Genomic DNA, 27,971 nt, shown 5'->3' with positions numbered 1-27,971 from the left:
CACGTTCGCATGTTGGCGAAACGTTTACGACCGTTCATCGTAGCCTGGTGGTAGCCGCAATGACAAAGGCATTTCGTGATAAAAATGTAATATTAGGGTAGTTTTGTCAGATCTTATTTATTCATTTATTTATTAGACAGGTGACCCAGGACTATGTAGAATCGAGCCTGCGCTGCACTTGTCACACAGTATACCCCATGAATGGCCAGAAGAGCGACGGAGCGGATCTTGCCAAAGTGTCCTTTAACATTGGAACTTTTCTTGTCGCGGTTGATAGCAGTATGACACGTTCGCAATTTGGCGAAGCGTTTCCGACTGTCCATCATAGCTTGGTGGTAGCCGCCATGACAAAATAACCTGTAATAAAATATGATATTAAGAAAGAGTTTGCTAAAGTTTGTTTATTGTTTACCATTTGTTTTGTCTCACTCTGTGTTTACATTTGGTGGACGCTGGCCATAGTTATATGAGCTTCAGAGCCAGGTGACCCAGGACGATATAGATTCGATTCTGCGCCGCATGCCCCAAAGGTACCCATAAGTGTGACAGAAGCCAAATAGACTTCAAGGAACCGTTCCTTAGATGCCTTTCGTCAGTCCGTCCAAGAAACTCTCTAACCAGAGAGGCCAGTAGGTCACCATCAAGGCCAGGTTCCTGGTCAACGGCACACTTTTTACCAACTCTATCCCGAGGGATAGGCTAAGAAAAGGCCTCGGGCAAGACCACGCCCACATCATCCGATGGAATCAGTTCTATAAAGCCCATCCTCGCCTCGAGCAACAGGCAGAGTCAGCAGCAGACTCATATTTGAGCCCCCTGAAAGAGAAAAGATTTTGAGAATTTTAAATTAAGTTTTTGTTTGTTAGCCTTATGCGTAAATTCGCATTTATAAGTATATTTATATCTATTACCTTTTAATTAAAAAAATCTTTTTTGATCTCCAAGAGTGATGGAAAGGCCCCAAAAGTTATTGCGTCTGCCAACCAACCATATATTCAGCATATCATGTCATATCGCCCTTACCGCCCCACACAGAGCCCATTCGGCATAATTTTTTGTGGCATATTCACATACATATTTATTACTTTAGATGAATTTTCGTCGTCTGTTCAGTTTGATGTATTTATAAAAATGTATTCTTTAAAAAACAAATGAAATTTTAGAAATTAATATCAATTATAACTGTTAGATGATGCAAATAATTATACGCACCTGTTGAAGTTTTAAAGACATGACCGCTTGCATGAGATTTTAAATAGTTGAGTGGAGATATCCTGCAAAGATAAATGCAATAAGAAATAATATTAATTGTTAATAACTGTAAGAAATTGAATAAATTAAATGCAAATACTGAAGAAAGAAATGTCCGGCTAATTATCTGATGATGGTAAGAGGGGCATGACTGCCGGCACGCGCATGAGGGACACGAGAGTAGGTGATAGTCTCAGATAGGGCGCGTACGCTGGGTCCGGAACCTGGGCCCAACCTGGAAAAGTGAAGAGGATAAATAGTGTTTTATTTCTGTTAATTTATATTTGAGTCTCACTTTAGTTATTTTCACTTAGTTGTTGTCTGTTTTGCTACCGACGAAGTAGAGTGTTGATATCGATTTTGCAGACTTCGGGCCAAGGATATGATTGCACAAATAGAACCGATGAGCCAGCCGGCGCGGCCCAACGGGAAAAACCAGTTGCGTACCAAAATGTCACTCTACATACAATAGAGTAATATTTATCATGACAAAGTATCGCTAGAGAGCATAATTGCACAAGTCATACGCACTCAGCCTAATCTCTTTAACTGAAAAGAGCTTCCAGCTCTATTATAGCAAATGTTACATATTGTTTTTGTTCTGTTCCTAAAACTTTCCAAAAGATAACAGTTAATGCAAAGCGAGGCTTTAAAAGGAAGCAGACAGTTATCTAACATTTAAGTTAATGTCTTTCCCGTGTTAATTTGACAACTTACACTATGGCTCACCAACAAAAACAGGTTCTGTCTTCGCACTAGACTTTTTAGCGACATTAGTCTGTGAAAAATTGCGTGTGTTTACAATCGGAGCCCAGAGATAACAACAGATAGTTCTAACGATGGTTATACCGGGTTTTCCAGAATGATGTAGGTGTTGAAACAGTGTTGTTGAGATAATTTAATGTTGGTTTTTATACCCTGAACCCATTGAAAATGGGTAAAAAGGGTATTATATATTTGTGCAAATGTATGTAACAGGCAGAAGGAAGCATCTCCGACCCCATAAAGTGTATATATTCTTGATCTGCATCAATAGCCGATCTAGCCATGTCCGTCTGTCCGTATGTATGAACGCAAGGATATCAGAACCTATAGGGCTAGATAATTTCATTCCGATCGGTTAACTAAAATTACTGCGCAATTGGATTCCAAGAATTTCTGTATACATGTACACCCACACATTCATGCGCTTTTGTTTCGGATTCTATCAATAATATTGCAATTGCGATTGTTTCCTGTGCTGCTATTTTAATTCGATTTTTTGTCTCTCAATAATATTTAATTATTGGTGTGGCTGTTGAGTAGAGGCATAGCAAGCGATGCGGTCTGTCGCGTGTTCGAGCCCTACCGGGGAAACTATTTTTTTTTTTTTGGATGGTGTGGCTGTTGAGTAGAGTCATCAGCAGGTAATGCGGTCAGTTGCGATGTCGAACCCTGCCAAGGGAACTTATTATACCCTGAACCCATTAAAAATGGGTAAATGTATGTAACAGACAGAAGGAAGCATCTACGACCCCATATAGTATATATATTCTTGAACGGCATCAAGTCGAGTCGATCTAGCCATGTCTGTTTCTCTGTCTGCCCGTCTGTCCTAATGTATGAACGCAAGGATATCAGAACCTATAAGAGCTAAAGACTTCAAATTTAAATGCAATTGACTTTTTGAGAATACACAAATATTCTATGGTACACTAAGATATACTTTAGAAAATTTCATCAGTTTTTGTTTTGTTAGTTAATCCTTTAATCTGACAGACGCTCAAAGAGCGTCTCAGCTTCGATGAGCATGTCGGTCTTGTGTGCCTTATGAAAATATGGATCAGCCATTTGCAGGTTCTCAGGGAACCAACCACTGACATTGACCGAATGGTCAGGATGGTAACCTGAAATGGCCTTTAAAACACAAATATAACGAGAACTCACTGCAATTGACTCGCGACTTCACCACTGTTTAAAGCTTCTTTCTTACTTGAGTAATGCATTGAGCAATCCCAAGTAAGCTGATACTAGCCTCTTCTTAACGCAGCTGCAATCGTTGTGCTAGCTCGTCTGTTACAAAATTAATTTGTGATGCAGAATCGGGTAACGCTCTACCCAAAACGAACTCGCCACTTCTCGTTTTAACGGCAACGACTGCGGTAGCCAGGATTACAGTAACAAATCCATTCGCATGCATAGCATGGGAAATCGGTGGTTGATTCTGTGTGGAGACAAGGGATGGTGGTAACGCTCGAGTGTTAGAAACGGCAAGGTATCTATGCGAACGACTATTCAAGAACCAACATATCAAGTTTGGTGACTCTAGCTCAAACCATTACCTAATTTTCTAAAAAACAGGATTTCAATATCGATTTTTATCGATTACTCGGAAACGCGGCAAGTTATCGAATATCGAAAACAAACTTAATCTGCGCAGGCACTAGGAGGACCTACAGTTAAATTTCAAGTCTCTAGCTCTTAAAGGTTCTGATATCCTTGCGCTCATACATACGGGCGGGCGGACGGACGGACGGACAGACGGACGAACGGACGGACGGACGGACAAACGGACGAAACAGACGGATGGACAGACAGACGGACGGACAAACGGACGGACGGATAGACGGACAGACGGACGGACGGGCGGACAGGCGGACGGACGGACGGACGGACACACGGACGGACAGACGGACGGACGGACAGACGGACGGACGGACGGACGGACGGACGGACAGACGGGCGGACGGACGGACGGACAGACGGGCGGACGGACGGACGGACAGACAGACAGACGGACGGACAGACGGACGGACGGACGGACAGACGGACAGACGGACGGACGGACGGACGGACGGACGGACAGACGGCAACGACTAGATCGACTCGTCTATTAATGCTGATCAAGAATATATATAACTTAGGGGTAATGATTCAATCTGCCTGTTAAATACATTTGCACAAATAAATTATACCGTTTTTACCCATTTTCAATGGGTTCAGGGTATAACAAGTAGGAGGTTCTAGTGGGAGCTCCCGACTAGGGGATACCCTTTCCGTCGTCTCTGCTCAACCCTCACACCAGCCACAAAAAAAAAAGTTTTCTCGGTAGGTCTCGCACTCGCGTCAGACAACATCACTTGCCACAGCCTCTACTCAACAGCCACACCAATAATTGAGTCGCAGTGACAAAAAACGAATTAAAATAGTCGCACGGAAAACAATACAATCGTAATTGCAATGCTGTTGATGTATGCGAACCAGACGCGCATGAATGTGTGTGTGTACATGTATGCAGATATTCTTCGAATTTGCGCTGGTGCCGCAAACACGTGTTTCTTAACCGATCTTCATGAAATTCTGCAGCATATCTTATTGTACCATAGAATATGTGTGTATTCTCAAAAAGTAAATTGCATTAGAATTGTGGCTGCGGTGGTAGCGGGAAGGTGGCGATAGGTATAAAATGAAAAATACTTGATATATACATATATATATATGTAGAATAAACATATCAAGTTTGGTAACTCTAGCTTTTAATATTTACCCAATTTGCTTAAAAAAAACAGGATGCCGATATCGATTGTTATCGATTGCTTGGAAACGGAGTAAGTTATCGATTATCGGAAATAAACTCGATCTGTGCAGGCATTAGGAGGACTTACAGCTAAAATTTTAAGTCTCTGGCACTTATAGGTTCATTCATACATACGGACAGATGGATGGACGGACGGACAAACGGACATACGGACAGACAGGCGGACATGGTTTGATCGACTCGGCTATTGGTGCTGATCAAGGATATATATATGCATACGGGAGGACGGACAATTGATATGGGGTAGGAGACGCTTTAATCGTGATAAATACGCTTTATTAAAATAATAGGAGATGCTTTCACAACTGCGAACAAAACCAATATACTAAATTTATACATTTTTAGAACTCAGTACACCAAATGAGTTCGTAGGCTACATTATATTAGTACTTTAATTTTATGGTACCTCCCAAGCCCCTTATACAACAATAATTACATTCATGAATATCAAAGATAGGCTTATCATTTTATTTATAAATACCTTTTTGCATATTGTATGTAACTCTAACTTCGATCATACATCAGGGCAATGTTGTGCCGAATCCTAATAAATTTTCGAATAATAAACAGCAATGCTTTCAACGCAGTTATATATAACGCGACTAATAATAGAAATGATTTATATCTTTGTGATGCATAGTTTCTGCATCATCATCAGTATTAATAAAGTCGTTAGTCACCGAAACCACTGCCTCCGATTTTGCAATAGTTTTGGAACATCTGCTTTTGAACTCACTCCCATTTGCACCCTCATCAATAGTTGTTTGATCTTTTTTGCCTCGGCTTTCATTATATAAGTTAAAGCAAGATTTCTGACAGACTTCACTTACATCCTTATTTTCTATTCTGTTTTCCTGATCAGCAACTGTATTAGTACAAGATTGACAACAATTATCACAGGAGTCTTTATTAGTATGAATTGCGCAGTCTGAATAATTTGAATTTGGTGACGAAGATGGTTCATATTTTCGAGGGCGACCCCGAGATAAATGACGTCTTTTAATGAACTCATTGTCATCAACCATCCAAAAAGAGCCAAAGTCATCTTCGTATCGTACAAAACATTTATGTAGTGATAAATTTGTTCGAATAGCATTCTACGGTTCCATGCAATTATTAAATTGTAAGTGTGGACATATACGTATAAGAAGATAAAAATGGTATTTAAAAGTTGATTAAGCAATAATACAAAGAAACGAATAATTTAAGGTTAACAAATATAGATTAATGTATATATTGATTTTACATTTAAAAAGAGAATTAAATTTAATCACGAATTTTAAATTACATTTAAAAGGGCAACTACTTTTCATAAAATATGTACTTTCATAGTTGAGTGTAAATGATGATTTCATGGTGGCTCACCGTTTTAGCGAGTGAGTGTTTGAGTGCTTTAAACCAACCCTTGAAGTTGTAAAAAAAAGTGGCAAAGTCTTAAGAGCAGGCTCACCAATTCTCCAAATAGAAAACAGTACCCCAGGTACCACTATGTACTTAGCAGACATTTAGATAAAGAGGGAATCTCCTCTGCCATTTGGGATATGTGTTGATTCAGAGTTAATGCAACAGCAGGTTTGGGGACAAACCCTCGCCCGTATGAACCAGCTGTTATCCAAATGAAAGCACTACAGGTAAGATACGAGAGCTAGAGGATCTGGTACAAAAACACACCACACCGACACCTTCGCCAGCCACCAGGAGAAACCGTTCATATCACTCGATTTCCCATCATAATTTGCGCGGAGGAGGTGTTCGAAGTGGTCAAAGTCCTTCCAAGAGCTAAAGAATGATAGAATACAGCGTTCTTAAGGCCCTGACAATGTACACCTTCCTTTTTATAACACAATTCAAGAATGCATCACTTCTCTCCAGTGAATATGACTCTCAGTCAAATCGATTATTCTTGCTTATCGAAGGTCTGGGACAGGCTGCCCGATTTTGCAAGGCATATAAGCTATTGGAGCGAAAGTTTGAATTCAAGATTTTTGAGTCACGATCTCTCCTTCCCACAAAATTAAGGCGGTCATTCGCCAAGACAGTTACGCATAGGGGCAAGGAATTTATTCACCTGCTTGAGAGCTGGGCATTACTTGAGAGACAATGCCGCGTTGTCTTTCTTTTGGATACCAATCCAATTGAGCCTATTTGATCTTGATGATGAGTTGTTATTGTAAATTGCAATGCAAGCTTAAGGTTCCACTGGCTATCAGCCTGCTGACTTATATTGCTACATATATCTACATAAATCTTTTCAAATGTGAAGTCATTCAGTGCAATAGCAAGCCGCCGATTGCATATATAGTGGAAAAGTTATGAATGGCAATAAGCTATGTGGGAAAAGGTAAACAATTAACATTTTGTATAATCCCATACGTGGTTCAACGGCTTTATAGCGTAGACTTTTTATCATCGTACGATCTATTTTTTCCAATGTTTATTGATGCCAACCTTGCAACCAATAATTGTGTATGATGAGGATGCACTTCAAGTTTTAACTGTGCAACAGCATTAATGTCTTAAAGAGATAGTTTACCTGTTTCATTTCTTCACGGAAAGGAGTCTTGCTTAGAGTCAATGCTAGCGGATGTATACAAACAGACAACGGACAAACAGACGGACATGGCTAGATCGACTCGGCTATTGGTGCTGACCAAGAATATATATACTTTATGGGGTCGGAGATGCTTCCTTCTGCCTGTTACATACATTTGGATTTTGCACAAATTCAATATACTCTTTTACCCATTTTTAATGGGTTCAGGGTATAAAAAACAAGAGGTTCTAGTCGAGAGCTCCCGACTAGGGAATACCCTGAACCCTCCTTTTCCAACACCAAATGCAGCTAGCCCAAGACGCTCGTTTGAAGTAATAAAGATAAATTAAAAAAAAAGTTCCATTGGCTGGGTTCGAACTCGCAACTGACCGCATTGCTTGCTGACGACTCTACTCAACAGCCACACCAGCCAAAAAAAAATAGTTTCCGCGGTAAGGCTCGAGCTCGCGACAGAACGCACCACTCGCTATGCCTCTACTCAACAGCCACACCAATATGTATTATTGTGAAAAAAACGAATTAAAATAGCAGTACAGAAAACAATCGCAATTGCAATGTTGTTGATAGAATTGAAGCAGACGCGCATGAATGTGTGTGCGTATATAAATACAGAAATTCTTAGAATTTTCATTCTTTTTAATATTCTACAAGCAACATATCAAGTTTGGTGACTCTAGCTCTAAATATTTACCCAATTTGCTCAAAAAACAGGATGTCGTTATCGATTCCTTGGAAACGGAGTAAGTTATCGAATATCGGAAACAAACTCGATCTGCGCAGGCATTAGGAGGACCTACAGCTATAATTTCAGCTCTAGCTGTTATAGGTTCTGATATCTTTGCGTTCATACATACGGACAGGCGGACGGACGGACGGACAGACAGACAGACAGACAGACGGACGGACAGACAGACAGACAGACGGACGGGCAGACAGACAGTCATGGCTAGATAGACTCGGCTATTGATGCTGATGAAGAATATGGGGTCGGAGATGCTTCCTTCTGCTTGTTACATACATTTGCACAAATACAATAATACCCTCTTTACCCATTTTCAATGGATTTAGGGTACCCTCTTTACCCATTTTTAATGGATTTAGGGTAAAAAAAGCGTTGAGTAAAATTAAAAATAATCTTTAAGAAAATACAATAAATAGGAAAAAGAAAGTAAGAATTTGTTAATAGAGTAAAGAAATGTATGCTAGATATATAGAGTGGCAAGTAGATGGGATAAAGAGATAGTAATGGGGGAAAATGTATAGCCTGTCCTGCAAGCTATGCCCCTACTCATAGCTGGGAATGGTCAGTGAGTAAGAATTTTTTCAAAAGAGATGGAAAAACAGAAGATTCAAGGGATTGATTAAAAAGCTTTAGCAATGGATAAACAAGGGATGAACTGCACTCCTTGAGTAGACAACTAGGAATATTGTTAGGCCCAGAAGACTAAGAAGATTTGGGAATGCTAAATAATAGAAGCAAGTTTAGAACTAGAGGAAGTGATAGTCTAAGTAAAAGAATTATTATTAGGACAGACTGAAGAGCAAGTAGACTGGGAAAAATTGTTTATGTTGTTGTCGCTTAACAAAAGGTTTAGCTTACGTTTCATATGCGTCGAAATAAGCTGCGCCGATGTCATCTTACTTTTAGTTGGTAGGCCCTGTAGAAATATTCGCAATATTCTCTCTCAGTGCCTAGCCGCAAAAGCTTACTAATTCATTGACAACCAGTATTGCTAACTTGGTTGCTTGCCTGGATAGAACGCTTTTCGATGTTTGTATTTTGGAGCGATGTACCCAAGCGTCTTCTGTGGTAGCTATCTCGATGACCCGTCCCTTCGGCCAGGTATTTCGGCGCTGATTTTTTAAGACCATTTACCATTCGATCCGGGATTAGACCTTTTGATGACCCCATCAATAAATGGAGTTATTACATCTTCGCCCTCAAGGTCGGTGGACACAAATATTAACGAACTATAGCTGATCGCCATTTCCATTTCCGTCATTCCCGTCATTCTTGTGTAATGTATGTAGTGCTTGAGAATTAAAAAGTTTGCCATATGCGCAACATTTTTGCAATGTCGGACAGCCATATTATAAAGCTATCAAAATAACAAGATCTAGGAAGCTGAAATTTTCACTGTAATTACTTTATGTAGTAAAGGTGCACGCTCCGACTGGGTTTTTGGAAATTCCACCCGCAAGTATGGAAAAATTACGAAATACATTTGTATGAAACACTTTTATTTACCATCCGATCGGCCCCGAATTCATTCATCAAAGATCTTTCTTCGAGTTCCATTGGAGGTTGTTTCACAATTTTCCAACAATCAATTCATCCGTGATAGAAGATGGGGATGTAAAAGATTTGGTAAATGACGTTTCGTGCTCAAATTAATTTTCAAAGTTATTTATGAAAATAATTTTAGACGTATTGACACTTTTCGCAATATTTAAGGATAGAAACTCATTCGCAAAGATCTTTAAGAAAATTCATTTGACACATATTTAACACTTTTTGCAGATTAGAGGGTTAGATATTTTTTAAACTTTAAATTTGGTTAGATCCGATAACTGAATACGTGTTTCAGCGATTTTGGAACTTCCACCCGCAACTTAAACTTAAATTTATTTTCAAAGATTTTTGAGAGAATTCATTTGTTACGTTATACGCAAAATTTACCGCTTTTGAAGAAAATGCGGGTTTTAATTACTTTTCACGTTTTGGTTCGATATTTGGCGAAACCCTAAATATATTTTCAAATAGACTTAGAGTTCAAGATGGTACCGGCGGATTTAAATTTTTCACCGACGGGAATGGAATGAAAAAGTTGTATTTATAATTTTAAGCACAAACCTTTAGTTATCTATTAAGCTAAAATAAATAGCTGTTATTATTTGATTTTTTAATATTATAAAAGTAGCTCAATACCACAAAAGCATTATAACGCAGTCAATTTTATTATTTTCATAAATTTGAAGTATAATAAACTTGACTCAAATATCAAATTCCCCATTCTCATCGATATCCCTTTAATAAGCAGATGCAAGCTGCGACTTACTTTCATCACTCTTTATGTACGGTGATTAAACATATAAAAAAAGCTTCTTGTATGAAAACTTAATATTACCTATAGACTAACAAACCATGACGTTTGTATATGGCACTAACAGTATACGGACGGACGTACAATCAGACAGACATAGGTAAATTGACCCTGTATTCTCTATAGGGTCAGATTTGTTTTTTTTTTTTTTTTTTAACAAATTCATTTCTTAAAAGTACAAATATAGAATAAATTAGATTAGCAAATTATATTCTAATTAATAAATTGAGAAAAAATGTATGTGGAAAAAATTATTTGACGAATTTCCCACATACCCAAAGTTTAACGCTATATAAAACTTATTATCCATCGAATTTTTAACACCTACTAAATTACTAGCAGCGGCACTTGTACGTTGTGGTCGTCTTTTGTAGAATTCTATTTCGTCTACTGTCCAGACAGCCCCTTTTACGTTCTCAACTCGCATAAAGCATTTATGCAGAGATAGATTGTGGCGTACTGCATTCTAGAGGTATGTACGTAGTAAACGTTTTATTAATTATTTAGTAGCATATAATCCGATAAGTCACAGTCATAGGCACTTAAAGCTATGAATGATGTATAGTTTTAACAGAAAATAAAAATAAAATTAAAGAGTTTAATGATTTTTTTTGAAAACGGGGCTATACGCTTCTTGTATATAGATGCTTTAAATGCCAAAATAATTGAAACAACAAAATTTTTAATGTGAGCGAGCCCCATGCGTCATTGCGTTCATTTTGCGATGCCCAAAAAGAGTAAGACTGCTGAGAGTGGCAGCTCAACACCGGTCTGGAGAATCGTACGATGACTATGAACGCGCAATCTCCCTGCTTTTTTATAATGTTCATATTTGTTAATTTTAAATTCCTAGCAGCCCAAAAAATATGTGTGTATGCATGTGCAAAGTGTGCCTCGTTCTTACTTATGCTTTGCGCACTTGTGTACATCTTATTCTCCTGCATAGCTTTTCAAAAAACTCCGAGTTCTTCAAACATATATGTATATGTACGTATGAAATACCAGATATATATTGGCAGTACAGTATAGTTTCCTAGCTCTAACGGTTTGGGCTGTGTGTTGATTACCAATCAGTCAGTCAGTCGGGACAATTTTATATATAATCTCTATATATAAAACTGTTTGTCCTAACTGACTGACTGACTGGTGATCAACGCACAGCCCAAACTGTCAGAGCTAGGAAACTCAAATTTTAACTGTAGTTACGTTATGTGATGAAGGTGCACGCTAAGACGGGGCTTCGGGAAATTCCGCGCGCAAGTATGGAAAAATCGCGAAAAACATTTGTATGAAACTTTGTTGTTTACCATCCGATCGGCTTCAAACTCAATTTCAAAGTTATTTCATTTTTAAAGCTTTTTGAGAACACTTATTTTATACGTGCCACGGGCAAGGCCGGGCTATACCCGCTAGTATAATATATATATGATGACTAATCCTTGTTTTTAGTGGAGTTAGTCCAAACCATTAAAGAAACATAAGAACCGGCGAGCTCAGAATTCTCTTTATTCGTTTAAGAGCATAAAACTAAGAACAACCAAAACTCTAGGAATCGAGCAATACTGGACTCAGTGAAATAGACACTCAAATTCTTGAAAGAAAATAAAGACATTCAAGTTCTGTCGTCGGATAAGAGTAATATTGGATGTAGACTTTTATAAAAATGAAAAATCAAATATTTTAGGCGACCTTTGCGCTTATAAAACACTGATCCATGATCCGACATCGAGACTACAGACAAAGAATAATAACTTCCTAGCCCAGATATTTAGGATGGGTCTTGTTTCAAAGGACGCTAGAAATAAGACGACTACAACAGCGATACCTCCGATGATATATGGACTACCATAAACACACAAGGAAGGAACACCACTGAGACCAATGTGTTCCTCTATCGGATCTCCATCTTACGGGCTATGCAATTACATAATAATAATATTAAACAAATAAGAGGTTCTAGTCGGGAGCTCCCGACTAACGAATACCCTGAATCCTCTTATTCCAACATCAAATGCAGATCGCGCAACGCGCTCGTTTGAAGTAACAAAGATAAATTTAAAAAAAAAAACAAGTAAGAGGTTCTAGTTGAGAGCTTCCGACTAGGGAATACCCTGAACCCCCTCTTGTTCCAACACCAAATGCAGTTCGCGCTATGCGCTCGTTTGAAGTAATAAAGATAAATTGAAAAAAAAAAAAAGTTCCCTTGGCAGGGTTCGAACTCGCAACTGACCGCATTACTGACGACCCAGTTGGGCTCAAAGTCGCGACAGACCGCATTACTTGCTGACGACTCTACTCAACAGCCACACCAGCCAAAAAAAAAAGTTTCCTCGGTAGGGCTCGAACTCGCAACAGAACGCACCGCTTGCTGTGCGCATGAAAATGGTGTGTGTACATGTATACAGAAATTCTTGGAATTTGCGCTAGCTGCCCCATCCAATTGCGCAGTAAAACATAACTTTAGGTTTTTCTAAACCGATCTCAATGAAATTTTCTACAGTATATCTTATTGTACCATACAATATTTGTGTATTCTCAAAAAGTCAATTGCATTTAAATTGTGGCTTAAATTGGTTGGCAATAAAAGTATGGTTATCAACTTAATTTGTAGCTCTGTGGTGGTAGCGGGGGTGGCGATAGGCATAAAATGAAAGATACTTTATATATATATGTAATATTCTAGAAGCAACATACCAAGTTTGGTGACTCTAGCTCTTAATATTTACCCAATTTGCTTAAAAAACAGAAAATCGATCATTTTTATTGATTGCTTGGAAACGGAGTAAGTTATCGATTATCAGAATCAAACCCGATCTGCGCAGGCACTAGAAGGACCCTACAGCTAAATTTTTTAAGTCTCTAGCTCTTATAGGTTCTGATATCCTTGCGTTCATACATACGGACGGACGGACGGACGGACGGACGGACGGACGGGCGGACAGGCGGACGGGCGGACGGGCGGACAGACGGACGGACAGACCGACGGCAAGTTCGACTCGGTTATTGATGCTGATTAAGAGATGCTTCGGAGCTGCTTCCTTCTGCCTGTTACATACATTTGCACAAATAAATAATACCCTTTTTACCTATTTTCAATGGGTTTAGGGTATAAAAATCTGACAATGGACTCTAGGTACAACATTAAAAACGCGGTAGGACCCCAAGACAGAGTTAACAATTTCCGCATGAGGGAAGACGAAACATTAATATCCTTTAACGTAGTATCCTTGTTTCCCATCATATGAACTAATATATAACTTTCGATTAAAAAAGCAATATAGAAGACAATCTTGAAATTCTTTAATTCTTGGATCTGGTTTCAAACAGTTGTGAAAAACATTGACAACTCAACAGTGACTTTACGGTAATCACCGCACGCTTACCACCACCAGCAATGGGCTACTCCGAGGGTTCTTTTAAAGGTGACATGGTGCACCTTTACAATTTTGCTATTGGCCAGCAGCGTATTTTACAACAGCGGTCTAGTTTCGTTCATAGTCACGGGCGCATTGAATCTTACATTTTTGCGCTTTTTCGCAATAAAACTTTGTCTTAACGGCTATGTATGCTTGTATTAGCATCGGGTAGACTTTGCCAAGTTTTCATTTACCTAGTCTTACTTAAGCAAAAGACTGTTTTATAGGGATCACATGATCAGCTTCCATTTTTTGTATTTAATTTAAGTCGACCGATTACTGCATTTAGTTATTTATGACATTGTGTGTATTTTGATTGCCAACATGTCACCATCAATCTATCAATCTTTAATTTATGTTACTGAAACTTAAATATTTGGAAATTCATTGGCAGCTATCGTGTATAACAAATATTAAAAATAAAAATTTAAATATTATACTTATTAATATTATTTATATATAAATATATTATTTTTACATTTATGCTGTAGTAATTACCTTCCAAGTTGCTGCATTTCTCCGGAAGTAACAAAATGTGTTTTGGAACCAGTTATATATTTCGTTTAGTGTCAACTGCTTGTCAGGTGAGTCAATGATAGCCTTTCATAAAATATGGAAATAAAAATATGGCTTAAATATTTTAATTGGTATTCTGCTAACACTTAAAGCACTAGGCAAGGGTCTTTATAACAAGCCTATGCATTGGCCAAAACGCGGTAAAGGTGTACAAAATTACTGACACAATGCATTTTTGTATGGAAAAGTACATATGCTGTATGCTAAAATAGTTTCATCAAATCAGCATATACAAGCTTTGCCAACCTGACAAATTGGATCCTGAGCTTGGCGTAGCCACCCCTGCGAAATTTGGAGCGCTCTAAAGTGCTTAGTACCTCCGTCGATATTCCTAGACTCCCCCATGCAACAAGCTTTGACCACTTTTTCCCTTCCTTGCTGGTCGAGATTTTCTAGGCACCGTTTTAGTCTTAATTTTCCCGTTTGGGGCTTGTCATATATTAAACATTTCAGTGGTGCGACGCTTGCACAATTTAAACTAACGGTTTTGTAGTTGGAAATTAAATTTTGTTTGACACAGCTGAGACGTGCGAGAGCTGCGAAAACTTTTAAATACTCTTGTATTTACTTACTTGTCTGATAAGGGAAGCATATGTAAATGGTGGACGAACGTCGGCGTTTTTATAGAACTCTCTATTGCGTTGTATTTCTGTAAATAACAAAAACGTGGCAATCAGTTAAATTTAAAAATTACAAAAAAATATATATATATAAATGCTGAGCATTTTCTTGATTTCGAGCTCTGGCCGTCGTCGGACAGAAAAATTAGACAAATAGAGAAGTTTTCCAGCTCTTATAGGCTCTGCCATCCTTGAGTTCATACAAATCGGAGTAAGTTATCGATTATCAGAAAAAAACTCAATCTGCGCAGGCACTAGGATGACTTACAGCTAAATTTTTCACGAGTCTAGCTCTTATAGGTTCTGATATCCTTGCGTTCATACATACGGACGGACGGACGGACAGACGGACGGACGCACAGACGGCTAGATCGACTCGGCTATTGATATACTTTATATACTTTATGCGGTCGGAGATGTGTCCTTTTGCCTGTTACATACATTTTCAATCGGTTCTGAATATAAAAAGAAAATTATAAAATAAAAAAAATTATTCAGTTGACAGAATTTAAAGCAGAGGTGGATGAATGTGTATATGTACATGTATGCAGAAAATCTTTAAGAAATTCTGTAAATATTGGAGAGCCTCCGATTGGGAAAGATATTCTCTACATAAACGAGAGTTTGAATTTTAAAACAAATTTCTCTATAACCAATATTTACTCAATATCGAGGATGAGATTAAGACTTGCCCAAAAAAGTTATGGTCGTTTGTCAATTCGAAAAGAACAACCTCAATTGCCGTCAATTATGACACTTGGGACGCTATCAGCTAATTCGGAATCAAGTATAGCAGATCTCTTTGCCAGATTTTTTAGCTCGAACTTTCAAAAATGTTATAATTGCGACGAGGGCTCTTCCCTTAGCTTCCTAACATTTAAAATTAATAAAATATTATATTTTCAACGGAAGACTTCTATGCAGCCGCTATAAGCCTTAATAACTTCTTCATCTGACTGTAATGGTTTATCAGTACTTTTTCTAAAATCGTGTACAACATCTCTCTATCAGCCTTTACAAATAATTTTCGCCAAATCCCTCTCTGCAGGTTAGAAGCGCAAAATATACAAATCTTTGAGCAAAAGTAAAACACAATCACTCAACTGAGAAATCTCTAAGAGGGTTCGGGGTATCAGCTGGTCGGGAACTCCCGACTAGAGCCTATAACTTGTTTGTTATAAATAAGATATGCAATATTCTGTTCAGAATATTATATTCCTCATACTAAATCTTTTATATTAAACTAGTTAGCAAGTACTGGTTAGCAAGTTACTACTGGGATGCAGTAGGTTGCATCGGGATTCGCGTGAAAAGAAATTTAAGAACAGTTTGAAGAATACTGGTAATATTTCAATTAGTTTTCCCAGAGGCCAAAGGCAAGTACTATCGCAAAATGAAATTATTTTCAACTTTAAGTAATTAGACCGGAAAATGTATCTTAGATAAATTCTCTACCCGATGCATTAATGAATATTCCAAAACGATGATGTACATCTTTTTAATTGATAACAAAAAGAAAAAGAAATTTTAAATTAGATTTTATAGGCTTGGTATACTTTTGTCGGTAACCATCAAACACACATGAAATTGAGATACAATATTTTATCAATACCTACTTACCATGTTGTACATCAAGTCCTGCCCTTTCTAGCATGTACGGCAAGCCTAAATAAATAGAATGATAAAAAATTTAATTTTTTCATTTTGAGTAAAATATAGTGCTCTAATCGTGAATGCCCAAATAAGGCATACGCAGAATCTTTATACTACTACTTTCATTCAAGATTTAACCACAAAATACACATTTTAACTAGATAATAAATTAACTGGGACTATTAGCCCCCACGCGTCCTAAAAAGGGCCATGCAATAATATTCTTTAAATTGGCTCTTAGTCCCATGTCCCCAACACTCGCATCTGTAAATACAATCAACATAATCAGCTCTATCCCCCTTTTTCCAAAAAGGGTCACCTCCCCAAAAAATGTGCATATATTATACTATAATTCCTTTAATTCTGTCCGTAAGGAAGTCAAACAAATTAAGAGGATCATAAAAATGTTTATAGGGTCGCTGACAAGGGCAGTATATTTTGATAACTACTTCAAAACAGGCATTTTCCTATAACAGATATGAGCAGCCGATTCCATGAAATGGTTGCTAACCGCTTTCAAAATATCTAAAGTTTAAATTGCTGTTATATATGTATATTAAAATATTGTGCTAAGACTTACCACCAGTAACAGAAAACGTATTTTTTTCATGACTCCTTTTTTTTACTGCCGATAAACTACTAGAGTTAACAATAGGAAGGTTAACCGAGCTGGGAGATTGCGATCGATATAGAGATCGAACTACATTATTTATTACATGTGGAGATGTTCCACTGCATAAACTCTTGTCATTTCCGGAAACATCCTACAAATAAAATATTAAAATAGTCGGTATAAAAAGGTTAAATATATATAAAATGCAATGAACAAAATTATGGGCAGAGAGGTTATATTCTTTATTATAATTTCGATAAAATTATGTGAACTTTAACTACAACGATCCTTCTATAAAAAATGAGTTTGATATCCTGCACTGATTTATTTCGAGTGTCATATCAAAAACTATAAAGTATAGCAGCTGGGCTACTTTTCTTAAGCTATATCTTGATTGCTTGGAAGCAGCGAGAAAAATTGAAGGTAGCGACCTTGTAGCATACTTTGCGGTCTGAAAATCCCGCCCCCTTGCAATACTATTGGAATTGGAGATCCATGGAAATAAGGGAGGTAAGGTGTCACACCAGACGACACTGGTGCAGGTTCCTGAGAGGACCCATCCGCATATGGTGTTCTGCGCCACCGGCAGATCGTCATGGCTGGGTACCAGACTCAGGCGGATAATTTGCGGATAATGATCCACACCGAGCAGCAAGGAGACGGTACCGGGCCGATGGACCCCAGCATCTGTCAAGACATTCTCGAAGGGTTTTGGGTGGTTTCCTAGGTGCACCAGTGTGCAGTAGGTGCAGCAGTAGGCAGTGCACCAATGCTCTGCAGGAGCGACGACAAAGTCGTAGCTGGAATCGCCATGGAATCGGAGGGCACGCCAGACTCGCCACCATGTCATTCTTGCCTGGATGCGTAGCATAGCCACAAACGTTGAATTCAAATTTATCTTCTTTAACTATAACCATGTTACTGTTTTGAAGCTTTCTCGTTGGATGTTGTCATTTCCATTTCCATTTGTGCAACTCCTTGAGGTATTCCTCTTTCCAACGAAAAAAACGGCTGATTAAGGGCCTTGAGACATTGCCAACGGTTAAGGATGGATACTGCACTCTCTTTAATTTCAGGCTCTTAAATCGATATAAGAGGACCGCACTCTAGGAACGGCCTGGACTGAGGACCTGTAGGTCAGCCCAGTTCTCTGATAATGGTGAGATTGGCCTCGAGTTCAAGCAAGCTTCTTTATTGCAAAGGAGTGGCGATAATGCTTCAAACGTTTAAATGAGAAAGTGGCCTTGTAAAAGAGAGTCTTGAAGCCCTTTACTCCCGCATCCCATAAGTCACCCATGTGGGCGCTAGGAGGGTTAAGGCGACAGTACAATTTTGTATGGCTGTTGGACGAATTTATACACTTTTTCTGGTTTCTATTAAATCACGCGAGAAGGTTTCGGAGGCTCCGACGAACGTTCTGCCATTGTCGAAGTCCATTTGTTGGGGGCATACATAGCATTTGGTGATGAGGCATGCTCGGCATGTGTAATTTTTGATATAGAACGGCCCTGCGAAATTGACGCCTTTATGCGTGAACAGTGTGGGTCGTTCAACGAGCAAATCACTATGAGTTGGGGTTGCAGGATCGGAAACCGAAATTGTCGGACCCTTAGCGGTCCCCCTTGAAGAAGTTGCTCGAATAGGTAACTTTTCTATGGAAGGAGTGGGAAACCTTTTCACGGATAATGGCAAAGAATCTTTTTTTATCGGTAGGTGCGGAAGTATTTTTGATCTTCCATGCTGCGTTGATGAAACGGAAAGTCGTTGCTTACTGCTTTTGTCGCTATCAATTGGCACAATAGGCTCCTAAAGAGCCTCGAAGATGGGTAACAGCGAAGGAACAGAGAAAATAATTATTTATTTTATTTAATTGAATTATATTTATTAGAACTCTGGAATCGGGTCAATTTTGATAAAGCCTTTTTTGTTTTATTTAACAAATTTTTGTTTTAATTGCAACGATGGATTCGGTACAATTTGGATTATTTTTAAATAAAAGAAAAAATAAATAAGAGTGCTCTAGTCGGAGGCGCCCGACTATAAAATACCTTGAACCCAAGTACATATAAGACCCCAAAAATAATGTTAAATATAAATATAATGATAAGATATAGAAACTTAATTTACCCTATCCTGAACACTTAGAGAGCTGCCACTGTGGTAACTATACACCGTGCTAGGATACTCGTTTCTTGCGCTAACTTCCTCACTGAAGAGATTTAAAAAAGCCCAATCAATGTGAGAGTCACAATTGGTAGTGGGCGTTTTTAAATCCAAGAGATACCTAAATCCCTTCCTGAGCAATTCATTCTGAAGGCTCCTATATTATCAAATTTCCTTAAGCATAAATTAAAATATCCTAAAATAATGCAACTAATGCAACCCTTAGAAGAGAATATTGCTGAGATAAATCCTCAAATTCACTGACCACTCCCAGCTATGAGCAGGGGCAAAGCTGGCGGACAGACTATACACTTTCCCCCGGTTATTTCCCATTACTATCTCTTTATCCTATCTTCTAAGCTCTATACATCTAGCATACACTTCTTTACTTCTATCAAATTCTTACTTTTTTTTTCCCCTATTTATTGTGTATATATTAAAATTGTAGCTTAAATTGTTGGGCAATAGAAGGTTAGTTATTAACTTGACCTATAGCTATGAGGTAGTAGCGGGGAGATGGCGACAGGTATATTTGGTGCCTCTAGTTCATATTATATACCCAATTTGCTCAAAAGAAAGGATTTCGGTTTTTATCGATTGCTTGAAAACGGAGTAAGTTATCGATTATCGGAAACAAACTCGATCTGCGCATGGACTAGGAGGACCTACAGCTAATTTCAAGTCTCTTATAGTTTGTAAGGTCCTTGTGCATACGGTCGGACGGACAGACAGGCGGACATGACTGGATCGACTAGGCTGTTGATGCTGATATATAATTTATGGGGTCGGAAATGCTTCCTTCTGCCGGTTACATACATTTGCACAAATACATTACACCCGTTATACCCATTTTCAATGCGTTCAGGGTATAAAAAGGAATTTTGGTTTGAAGTGGTATCAATAACTTTATAAATGAGCATAACTAATTACGCAGCTGCTGTGCTCTTTGAGTTACGCAGAAAATACTTCAATAACATTTTGGTTTCGAATCGCTAAACAAATTTTCGGTACTCAAAGACATCATTAATATATTGTGATAATCTTTTTTTAGTTTGTTGGCCCAAGGTCAACGGGAAATTAATATTAATAGTTTAAAAATTTAAAATACTATATTGGTTTTGTCCAATGTTTTTCTGACCATCCGTTTTATTTTGTAAATAAAAATAAATTTGGCAGGTATTTTTATTAATACTTGAAATAATAATATAAATACCTTTCGATCCATTTTCGATGGCGATAATAGTTGTTTTGATAAGTATAAATGATGCATCATAGCTTGCAAGCGATCTCTTTCCTTTTGCAGGTGAGATTCCAGTTGTGAAACAACTTGCATTTGTACTCGAGCCTGGGCTGTCGATCGATCATCTAACGCATGTTCCAAATTTAGATGCCTGTTAATGAGACAATCGTAAAGAAAATGCATACAAATGATGTTTGGGTTTTGGCCGGCTCACTGAGATGGATATTATTTTACAAGCCCTGCAATTCATAAAGCTGACTCTACGTTCTGCTCAGATGACGATATATTCTTCTCAGCAAATATAAATATGTATATTTTGGACTATCAAGATCAATTGCGTTATAGCACATAAAATTCAGGAGCTAGATAACGTTAAATCCAAAATTAAAAATAAATAAAAAAGAACGGAATAGCTTACCAAAGCTAAACAACTAATAAAGTCGAATCCCGATAACTCGTCCCCCGCTAAGTCGGGAGCTCCCGACTAGAACCTCTTACTTGTTTTTGACTAGCATGAGTAAAATAGAGTCGCTAATAATTAAATACTTACTTTACAAACGAGGAAATATCTTCCAAATCCACTTCACAACCTGGCCAGCGGCATATTCCATGAGCGAATAAAGGATGATAATATTTGCGAATAGCAAAAACATCATGTATTTGATTATATTCATTACTGTAAATATCATTCTCTTTCGATATTAGAAGCTTTTCAGCATCTGACAAAATAGTCTTTTCATGGTCAGATATAAAATCAGGAAAACTGTAAAAGTTAATATCACCACTGGGGGCCATTGTCTGTATTTGTTGACCTTGAGATGCTAGTATTTGATTACCAAACTCAGAGGTAAACACTGACTCTCCTAAGCTAGAAGCTGGTGAACTCGACTTTACAATATGGGTTGCATATGACATATTATTAGGAAAGCGATCTTTTTGTGAGTAATTATTCTTGAAGGTTTCTGAACAAACTTCCGGGGATATTAGCGTGTGGTAATGCGATTTGCTTAATATTTCTTTTTGATGCTGCTTATCTGTTTGGGGAGATGCTTTATTATCTTCAGCAAACCCTTCCTCAGGAAAGCGAAGCATTATAAATATCTGAAACAACAGAAAGAGATATAGATTTAATACAAAATATTATTTTGATAAGTTTTTATCTCACTTTGTTACAGAATAGGATAAACAATTTTTCGGTTATGAACCATCTTAAAATTTGACACATTTACATTTACTGAGAATTATGAAGTTTTTATCTACAAATTTATATTAAGCAGCTTGTTTTAACTCACTAACTGAAAGCGAATGTTCCGTATATGTAAGTTAAACGGGTATGCTTCATATTCTATCATGACGCAACAAATAAATATTGTCAATTATAATGCCTGTCTGCTCACGGTTGGAGTCACTGCTATTGTGTAATTTGGCGGGTCCAAATTGCACTCTACACTCTGCACTCAGTTACGAAGTTATCCGTTAGATGTAAAGCGGCACCGTTGTCAGCTACCAGCAAGCCTGTGATCCTTGTGCCTTAACTCGAGAATGTTCAATGATAAAAATATTGAAAAAAAAGCGATTGCAGTATCTGTGTGTCGGTTTTGTATTTTTGTGTGTATGAAGTTTTCTACAATATATCTTATTGTACCATAGAATAGTTGAGTATTCTCAAAAAGTCAATTGTATTTAAATTGTGGCTTAAAGTGGCGGGCAATACAAGTTGGTTGATTTATAGCTCTGCGGTGGTAGCGGAGAGGTGGCGATAGGTATAAAATTTGCTTTTTATCGATTGCCTGGAAACGGAGTAAGTTATCGATTATTGGAAACAAACACGATTTGCGCAGGCACCAGAAGGACCTACAGCTAAAATTTCAAGTTCTAGCTTTTATAGGTCCTGATAACCTTGCGTGCATACATAGGGACAGACAGAAAGACGGACATGGCTAGATTGACTCCGCTATCGATGCTTATCAAGAATATATATACTTTATTAGGTCGGAGATCAAGACCATTTTCAATGGGTTCAGGGTATACAAAAAGAGGAAAAGTCTTAATGCAAATGTGCACGTGGATAAATATTTAAATACCAAAGGGAAAAAGGTCAAGTGGATTGGCAAGCCAAAATATAAAAGCAATTACAAGTAGTTAAATAGACATTTTTTCTTTGCGATCTAATGTCTTCCTGTTCTATTTCTATTGAGCTTTCTAGTTAATGTAAATTTAAGGAACGGAACGAACGTGAAGTAAATTGTATTAAAATGAATTCAAAATTAGTCGGTAGAAAATAGAGTTGTGTAGCAAAAGTAAAAACAGTAAGTAAGAAGAACAAAAGAAGCAAGAAGTACGCGCCCCGTACCCCATGCATCGCGTACGAACGTGAGTCTTTAAGGGCGGAAAAGCCATAGAAGTTTGCGACTAAACGTGGACATTCCATGTGAAAGGCAGTGTCGACTGCCACCTCGTATACATGTAAACACTACAGGAGTAGCACAACTGGAATTCTGGCAAATGGTGGTTGCAAGCTGCGAGAATGGTGCTCAAGTAATGCTGCTGGTAGGAATACCAAAAGATGACAGAGATTCTTCTCTAAAGTTTGATGATGGGTGCGACAGCACCAAAGCACTTCGACTCGTTTGTGATTTAGTTTTGTCGCTGATATCTGTATCACCTCTTCAAAAGAGATCCAAACCATATAAAAACAAAACTTTCTCGACGGTAACCATTATCTGCCATCATCCTTGGCAACAGCTTGGCAGGATCTTTGCGTCAGTTTTGAGAAAGTACAGTCAATAACTGCAGCAGAGTTAGAAGTTTACAGTTTCTGCGACGCTAACATTGACGCGTATGAGGCCTGTGTCTACGTCATTTCTCTACGTTATCCAACCTGAAGTCAGCTGTTGTTTTCCAAGTCGCGTGTAGCTTCTCTACAAACAAGTTGGACAATAGGACCATAAAAGTTCTTTCTAGTAGAGCGCTGCTCTTCGTAATTCTTTTGTTCAACAGCATTCTACGATTAGGACACTTTCCAAAGATCTGGAAGTCCGCACTGATCACGATGATCCCTAACCCAAAGAATCAGCTCACAGACGTATACGCGAACAGACCGATCGGTCTTCTTCCTGCCCTTGCGAAGATGTTGGAAAGGCAACCGGATCTTGCAGCTCACAAGCGTGACACAGGCGATTCCAAAGTGACAGTTTGGCTTTCGAAAACGTTTCGGAACCCCAGACCAACTAAACCGATTGGTCAATTTTTCGCTGGAGACCATGGAGGACAGTGAATATGTGATAGCAGTGTTCTTAATTATTCAACAAGGCCTCGATAGAGTGTGACACCCTGCACTTCTCGGCAAATTAAAGAGCCTCTTAACGCCACAATTGTTCCAGTTAGTGAGTAGCTTCTTGGAGGATAGAACAGTAGTCGTCGATGGTGAAAGAAAGAAAGAGTCCCACAAGGCAGCGTCTCGGTCCCTCTCCACACAATTTTCACAGCTGACATGCCAACAGCCAGCTCGGTATCAGCAGTGAGCAGTGACACTGCCGTGCTGACCAGGAGTCCTCTAATAGGCACTGCCACACAGGCGTTGCTAGAATACCTGGGAAGATTCGAAACATGGGCCTTAGAACATCAGCATCAATAGTAGGAAATGTCACATTTGCTACTAGGAGAGAGTCCTCATTCTGAGAGTCAAAGGGTAATGTTTTTCGGCTCCACATTAAAGCATGAACCCGCACACAAATACTTCAGAGTAATTTTAGACAGAAGGCTCACGTTCGGCAGACATGTCTGGATGGTTTGACAAACAGTTATGTCAAAAGCTACACAGATGAAAATATTAAAATAGTCACACAAATTGCATTGGATTCAATGCATCTTATAGATTTTAGAGTTATGCGGAAATTTCTTTACGTCTAGTAAATAATAAAGTCCCTTTCAAACTCTCAAATGACAATAAAACAATATTTCTAACAAATTAGTTTCTTTTGGCCGCCACATTCCTAAAGAGTTTGCTCGTAAGTCAAGGCCGTTAAATGATTTAGCACATTGGAAAGCCACAGAGTTTAAACAATTTGTATCATACAAAGGTACCGCTGCTCTTAAGGGAGAGGTACACCAAGATAATTATTATAATTTCCTTTTGCTGCATTGCACAGCGTATTTCAGATTCGAATACAGCCCAATTAGTGCTAAACGACTTTGTTGAAAACTTTCAAGTTTTTTTTGGTCAAAATATCTTTTCGTATAATGTCCATAGTCTTTTACATTTAAAAAAACGGTTGAGCATGTGGGCGATTCAGTTTCTGGATCTTCATACTCTCTTAATACTCTTTTAAAGAGAGTTTATCCTCAGTCCCTTAAAAAATTAAGAAACCATCAAAACTCCAAAATTGTTCAAAAATGTATGCTACCTTAAGCATGCTGATAATTATTGCTACATGGAAAACAGCCTTCCTTTACTTATAACAAATATAACAGAGAATTTGATAATAGCACTTACCATACAATGGTATGGTTAGTGATAATAGGCTGAAAGTTAAAAAAAAAGACAAAGCTTCTATCAGGATCCATTCAGTTCAACAAATATAGGTATATATATTATTGAATCTGACGATAGCGAAGAGAAGGTGTTTTCACTCACTTATTTAGAGAGTAACGCTGTAGCATTTTCTTTTAAGAATAAATTAGTTGAATGTCAATGCTCCATTTTTATAAGAAATTTCCGTTTTTATCATCACCTTGACTTAAAATTTATAACAAATATTATAATAAATTAAAATTAGCAAAAAAAAATAATTATACATAAATATAAAAATAATTTGATTAAAAGAAAATATTAAAATTTTATGATTCGGATTTCAAAAGTATTTTTGGATATATAATGTTTCTATTATATTTAATTAAAATATTTTTATTCATATTAGAACAAAAAATAATCAACGAACTAGCAACTATAACTAGGTAACTTTACAACTAAATTATAAAACATTGTGACCGATGAGGTCGCAATGGAGTATAACATAGTTGGTGTTTTAGGCAAGCTTCGGCTTAAAACGCTTAAACACATCCTGCGCTAATTGGTATGTATAATTGGTATGTTCCTGCGCTAATTGGTATTTATAAAAAAAAAAAAAAAAAAAAAAAACAACAACGAAAACATGTAAAAGTATACATTTACTTTTAATTTCAGAGTCCATTGCAATAGGAAGTCGTGCTGGGTCTCCAGAACACCAGCTCAGAAAAGCTATGCAGCTTAAAAAAAAATATATGTAAAATAATGTAATATAGAATTTACATTTTTTCGTTATAAACTTTTTTCATTATAAGGTTCGTAGTTTGTAATGCCAAGAAGCCAATTTTGTATTATATTTTTACTAGCGAAAGAGCAAACCAATTTCGCACCAGCTTTATCGCTAGCACATTTGCATCAGCATTAGCGCAATGCTATGTAAAATGTGCTGGCGAAATAGTTAACCCTTTTGGATCAGATAAATCGCTTAAATCTTTCCTCTAGCACAATCGCCAAGTTGTGTGTACTAGCGAAATCGACAACCCTCTTGCACTAGGTATTTCGCTAGGTCAACGTCATGCAGCGTCGTACCGCTCGGTACGCGGCAATGACATCCCCATGTTAATTAAGTCGAACAATTGGTGTTTCCATTGTTTGAGACCTAAAGAGGCAGCAATATCGTTAGCGATGCACCGGTAGACCCGAACTACAGGGTATTTAAAATTGCGTAAAAATGTGTCTATAATCAATCACGTACAAAATGGAAGTTTCCCTACACGTAACCATCAAGTACCTATTTTCATTTGTTTTAACATACATATGCATTCATTAATACATATACATAAGCTATTTTTTTTTAATAGGATATATAAGAAAATGTATGTAAACAGTTATATGCACAGAAATGCATTTTTGCAATATACATTTTCATTCATTATTTGTATGAAAATGTATAAGAGTATTTATTAAGTATTTACACTCATACATACGACGTATGTACATATGTATGTAATTACTTAATTTAGCATACAATTATAGATATTAAATTATTTGATAACACTTTTATAAAGAGCTCGAAAAATGCACATAAGAACTATATGTGGATTATAGCTTATAATTTCCAAGACAAGTAATTATAAAAAGACTCGTTTAGGAGCTTAATCGAATTCCTCTGAATAAGTTCGATACTCACCAGTGTTGCCAGAATAGCTTTTTTACCGTCAAATTCCGGCATTCTTACAAAAGCGTTTGATTTATCCTGCTTTTTGCAACTCTTAGAGAAATGGTGTTACATATTCTTACTTAATTTAAATCTAGGTAAGAGCCAAGCTTTTAAAAGCTGGCTCTACCCCAAATGTATATGTCCCAAATGTATACAAAACAAATTTAAATGAACATTGCAGAGTATATTAGGCTTTTTTCCACCTTCTTCCACTCGGAATAGTTTTTTCTAGAGTTGTGTCGTTTTGTTTAGAACAAGTTCAAAAGAACGGGTGAATAAAATGAACTACTGAACTTATTCAGAGCGACTTGTTCACTGAACGGTGTTTCCAATTCAGATTTTTTCCCGTCAGATCTGAATGAGACTGTTTGTGCAACTATCGCTATTAGTTTAAAATTGCTTAGTTCGATTTACACGCAGCTCACACCACTAAGGCTAAATTTCACTACTTAATTAAGTTTTGTCTTGTAAAATGTCAAAAACTGTTTATAAGCAAGAAGTGCATGAAGTACGGAGTTTAAAATCTGGATCGGAAGGATGTTACTGACGAAACGCGGGCTTATTGCAGCTATTGCAAAAACAATATAACGGCAAGGTTACCGATTTCAAAGCACATGCAGGCACAAAAAAACATTTAATTTTTTTCTATTAATTTTATTGGAAATATCAAACAAAAATACCTTTAAAATTTTGTACTTTGAACAACTTTTGAATGTTTTACGCTTGTTTTAATCAAAACTAGCTTTTTCGGTTGCTCAATAAATGGCAACACTGTTGTTCAGTCTTTCATGAACATATGCGACAAACTAGCGACGTAACTTAGCGTCGATTTTTAGAACTTGGTTTCAGAGCTGGAATCACTCACTTTTAAATGCATTTATTTGTTTTTAAGCAAAAAACCAAATAAATTTTAATGCAAAATTTGAATTATTTACTGTCTACATTCATTCTTTTCGAATGTCTGTTTATTATATGGC

At 37.5% G+C, this 27,971-nt stretch overlaps 1 protein-coding gene across 5 annotated transcripts; it reads right to left on the bottom strand.

The window, feature by feature from the left end:
* Positions 1 to 111: 111 nt before the first annotated feature.
* LOC115761864 (forkhead box protein P1) lies at positions 112 to 22,144 on the bottom strand. Of its 5 annotated transcripts, XM_030703856.1 has the most exons (13): positions 22,060 to 22,144; positions 21,318 to 21,868; positions 20,741 to 20,918; positions 17,332 to 17,515; positions 16,719 to 16,763; positions 15,051 to 15,127; positions 14,401 to 14,502; positions 1,547 to 1,710; positions 1,352 to 1,486; positions 1,213 to 1,274; positions 912 to 1,138; positions 413 to 816; positions 112 to 357 (listed from the first exon to the last, which is right to left on the bottom strand). In XM_030703856.1, exons 1-8 carry the CDS (start codon positions 22,117 to 22,119, stop codon positions 1,558 to 1,560), a joined length of 1,350 nt encoding a protein of 449 aa, XP_030559716.1. In that variant the 5' UTR covers positions 22,120 to 22,144; the 3' UTR covers positions 112 to 357; positions 413 to 816; positions 912 to 1,138; positions 1,213 to 1,274; positions 1,352 to 1,486; positions 1,547 to 1,557. The 5 variants fall into 5 exon arrangements, with proteins under 5 accessions (XP_030559716.1, XP_030559718.1, XP_030559717.1 ...); XM_030703858.1 differs by lacking the exon at positions 1,547 to 1,710; XM_030703857.1 differs by lacking the exons at positions 1,352 to 1,486; positions 1,547 to 1,710.
* Between the last annotated feature and the right edge of the window lie 5,827 nt (positions 22,145 to 27,971).

This window comes from Drosophila novamexicana, unplaced genomic scaffold (genome assembly GCF_003285875.2).
Source record: "Drosophila novamexicana strain 15010-1031.04,08,12 unplaced genomic scaffold, DnovRS2.1 tig00000512-arrow-arrow-pilon, whole genome shotgun sequence".
Taxonomy (NCBI): Eukaryota; Metazoa; Arthropoda; class Insecta; order Diptera; family Drosophilidae; genus Drosophila; species Drosophila novamexicana.
This window is presented reverse-complemented; position numbering and strand designations above follow the sequence as displayed.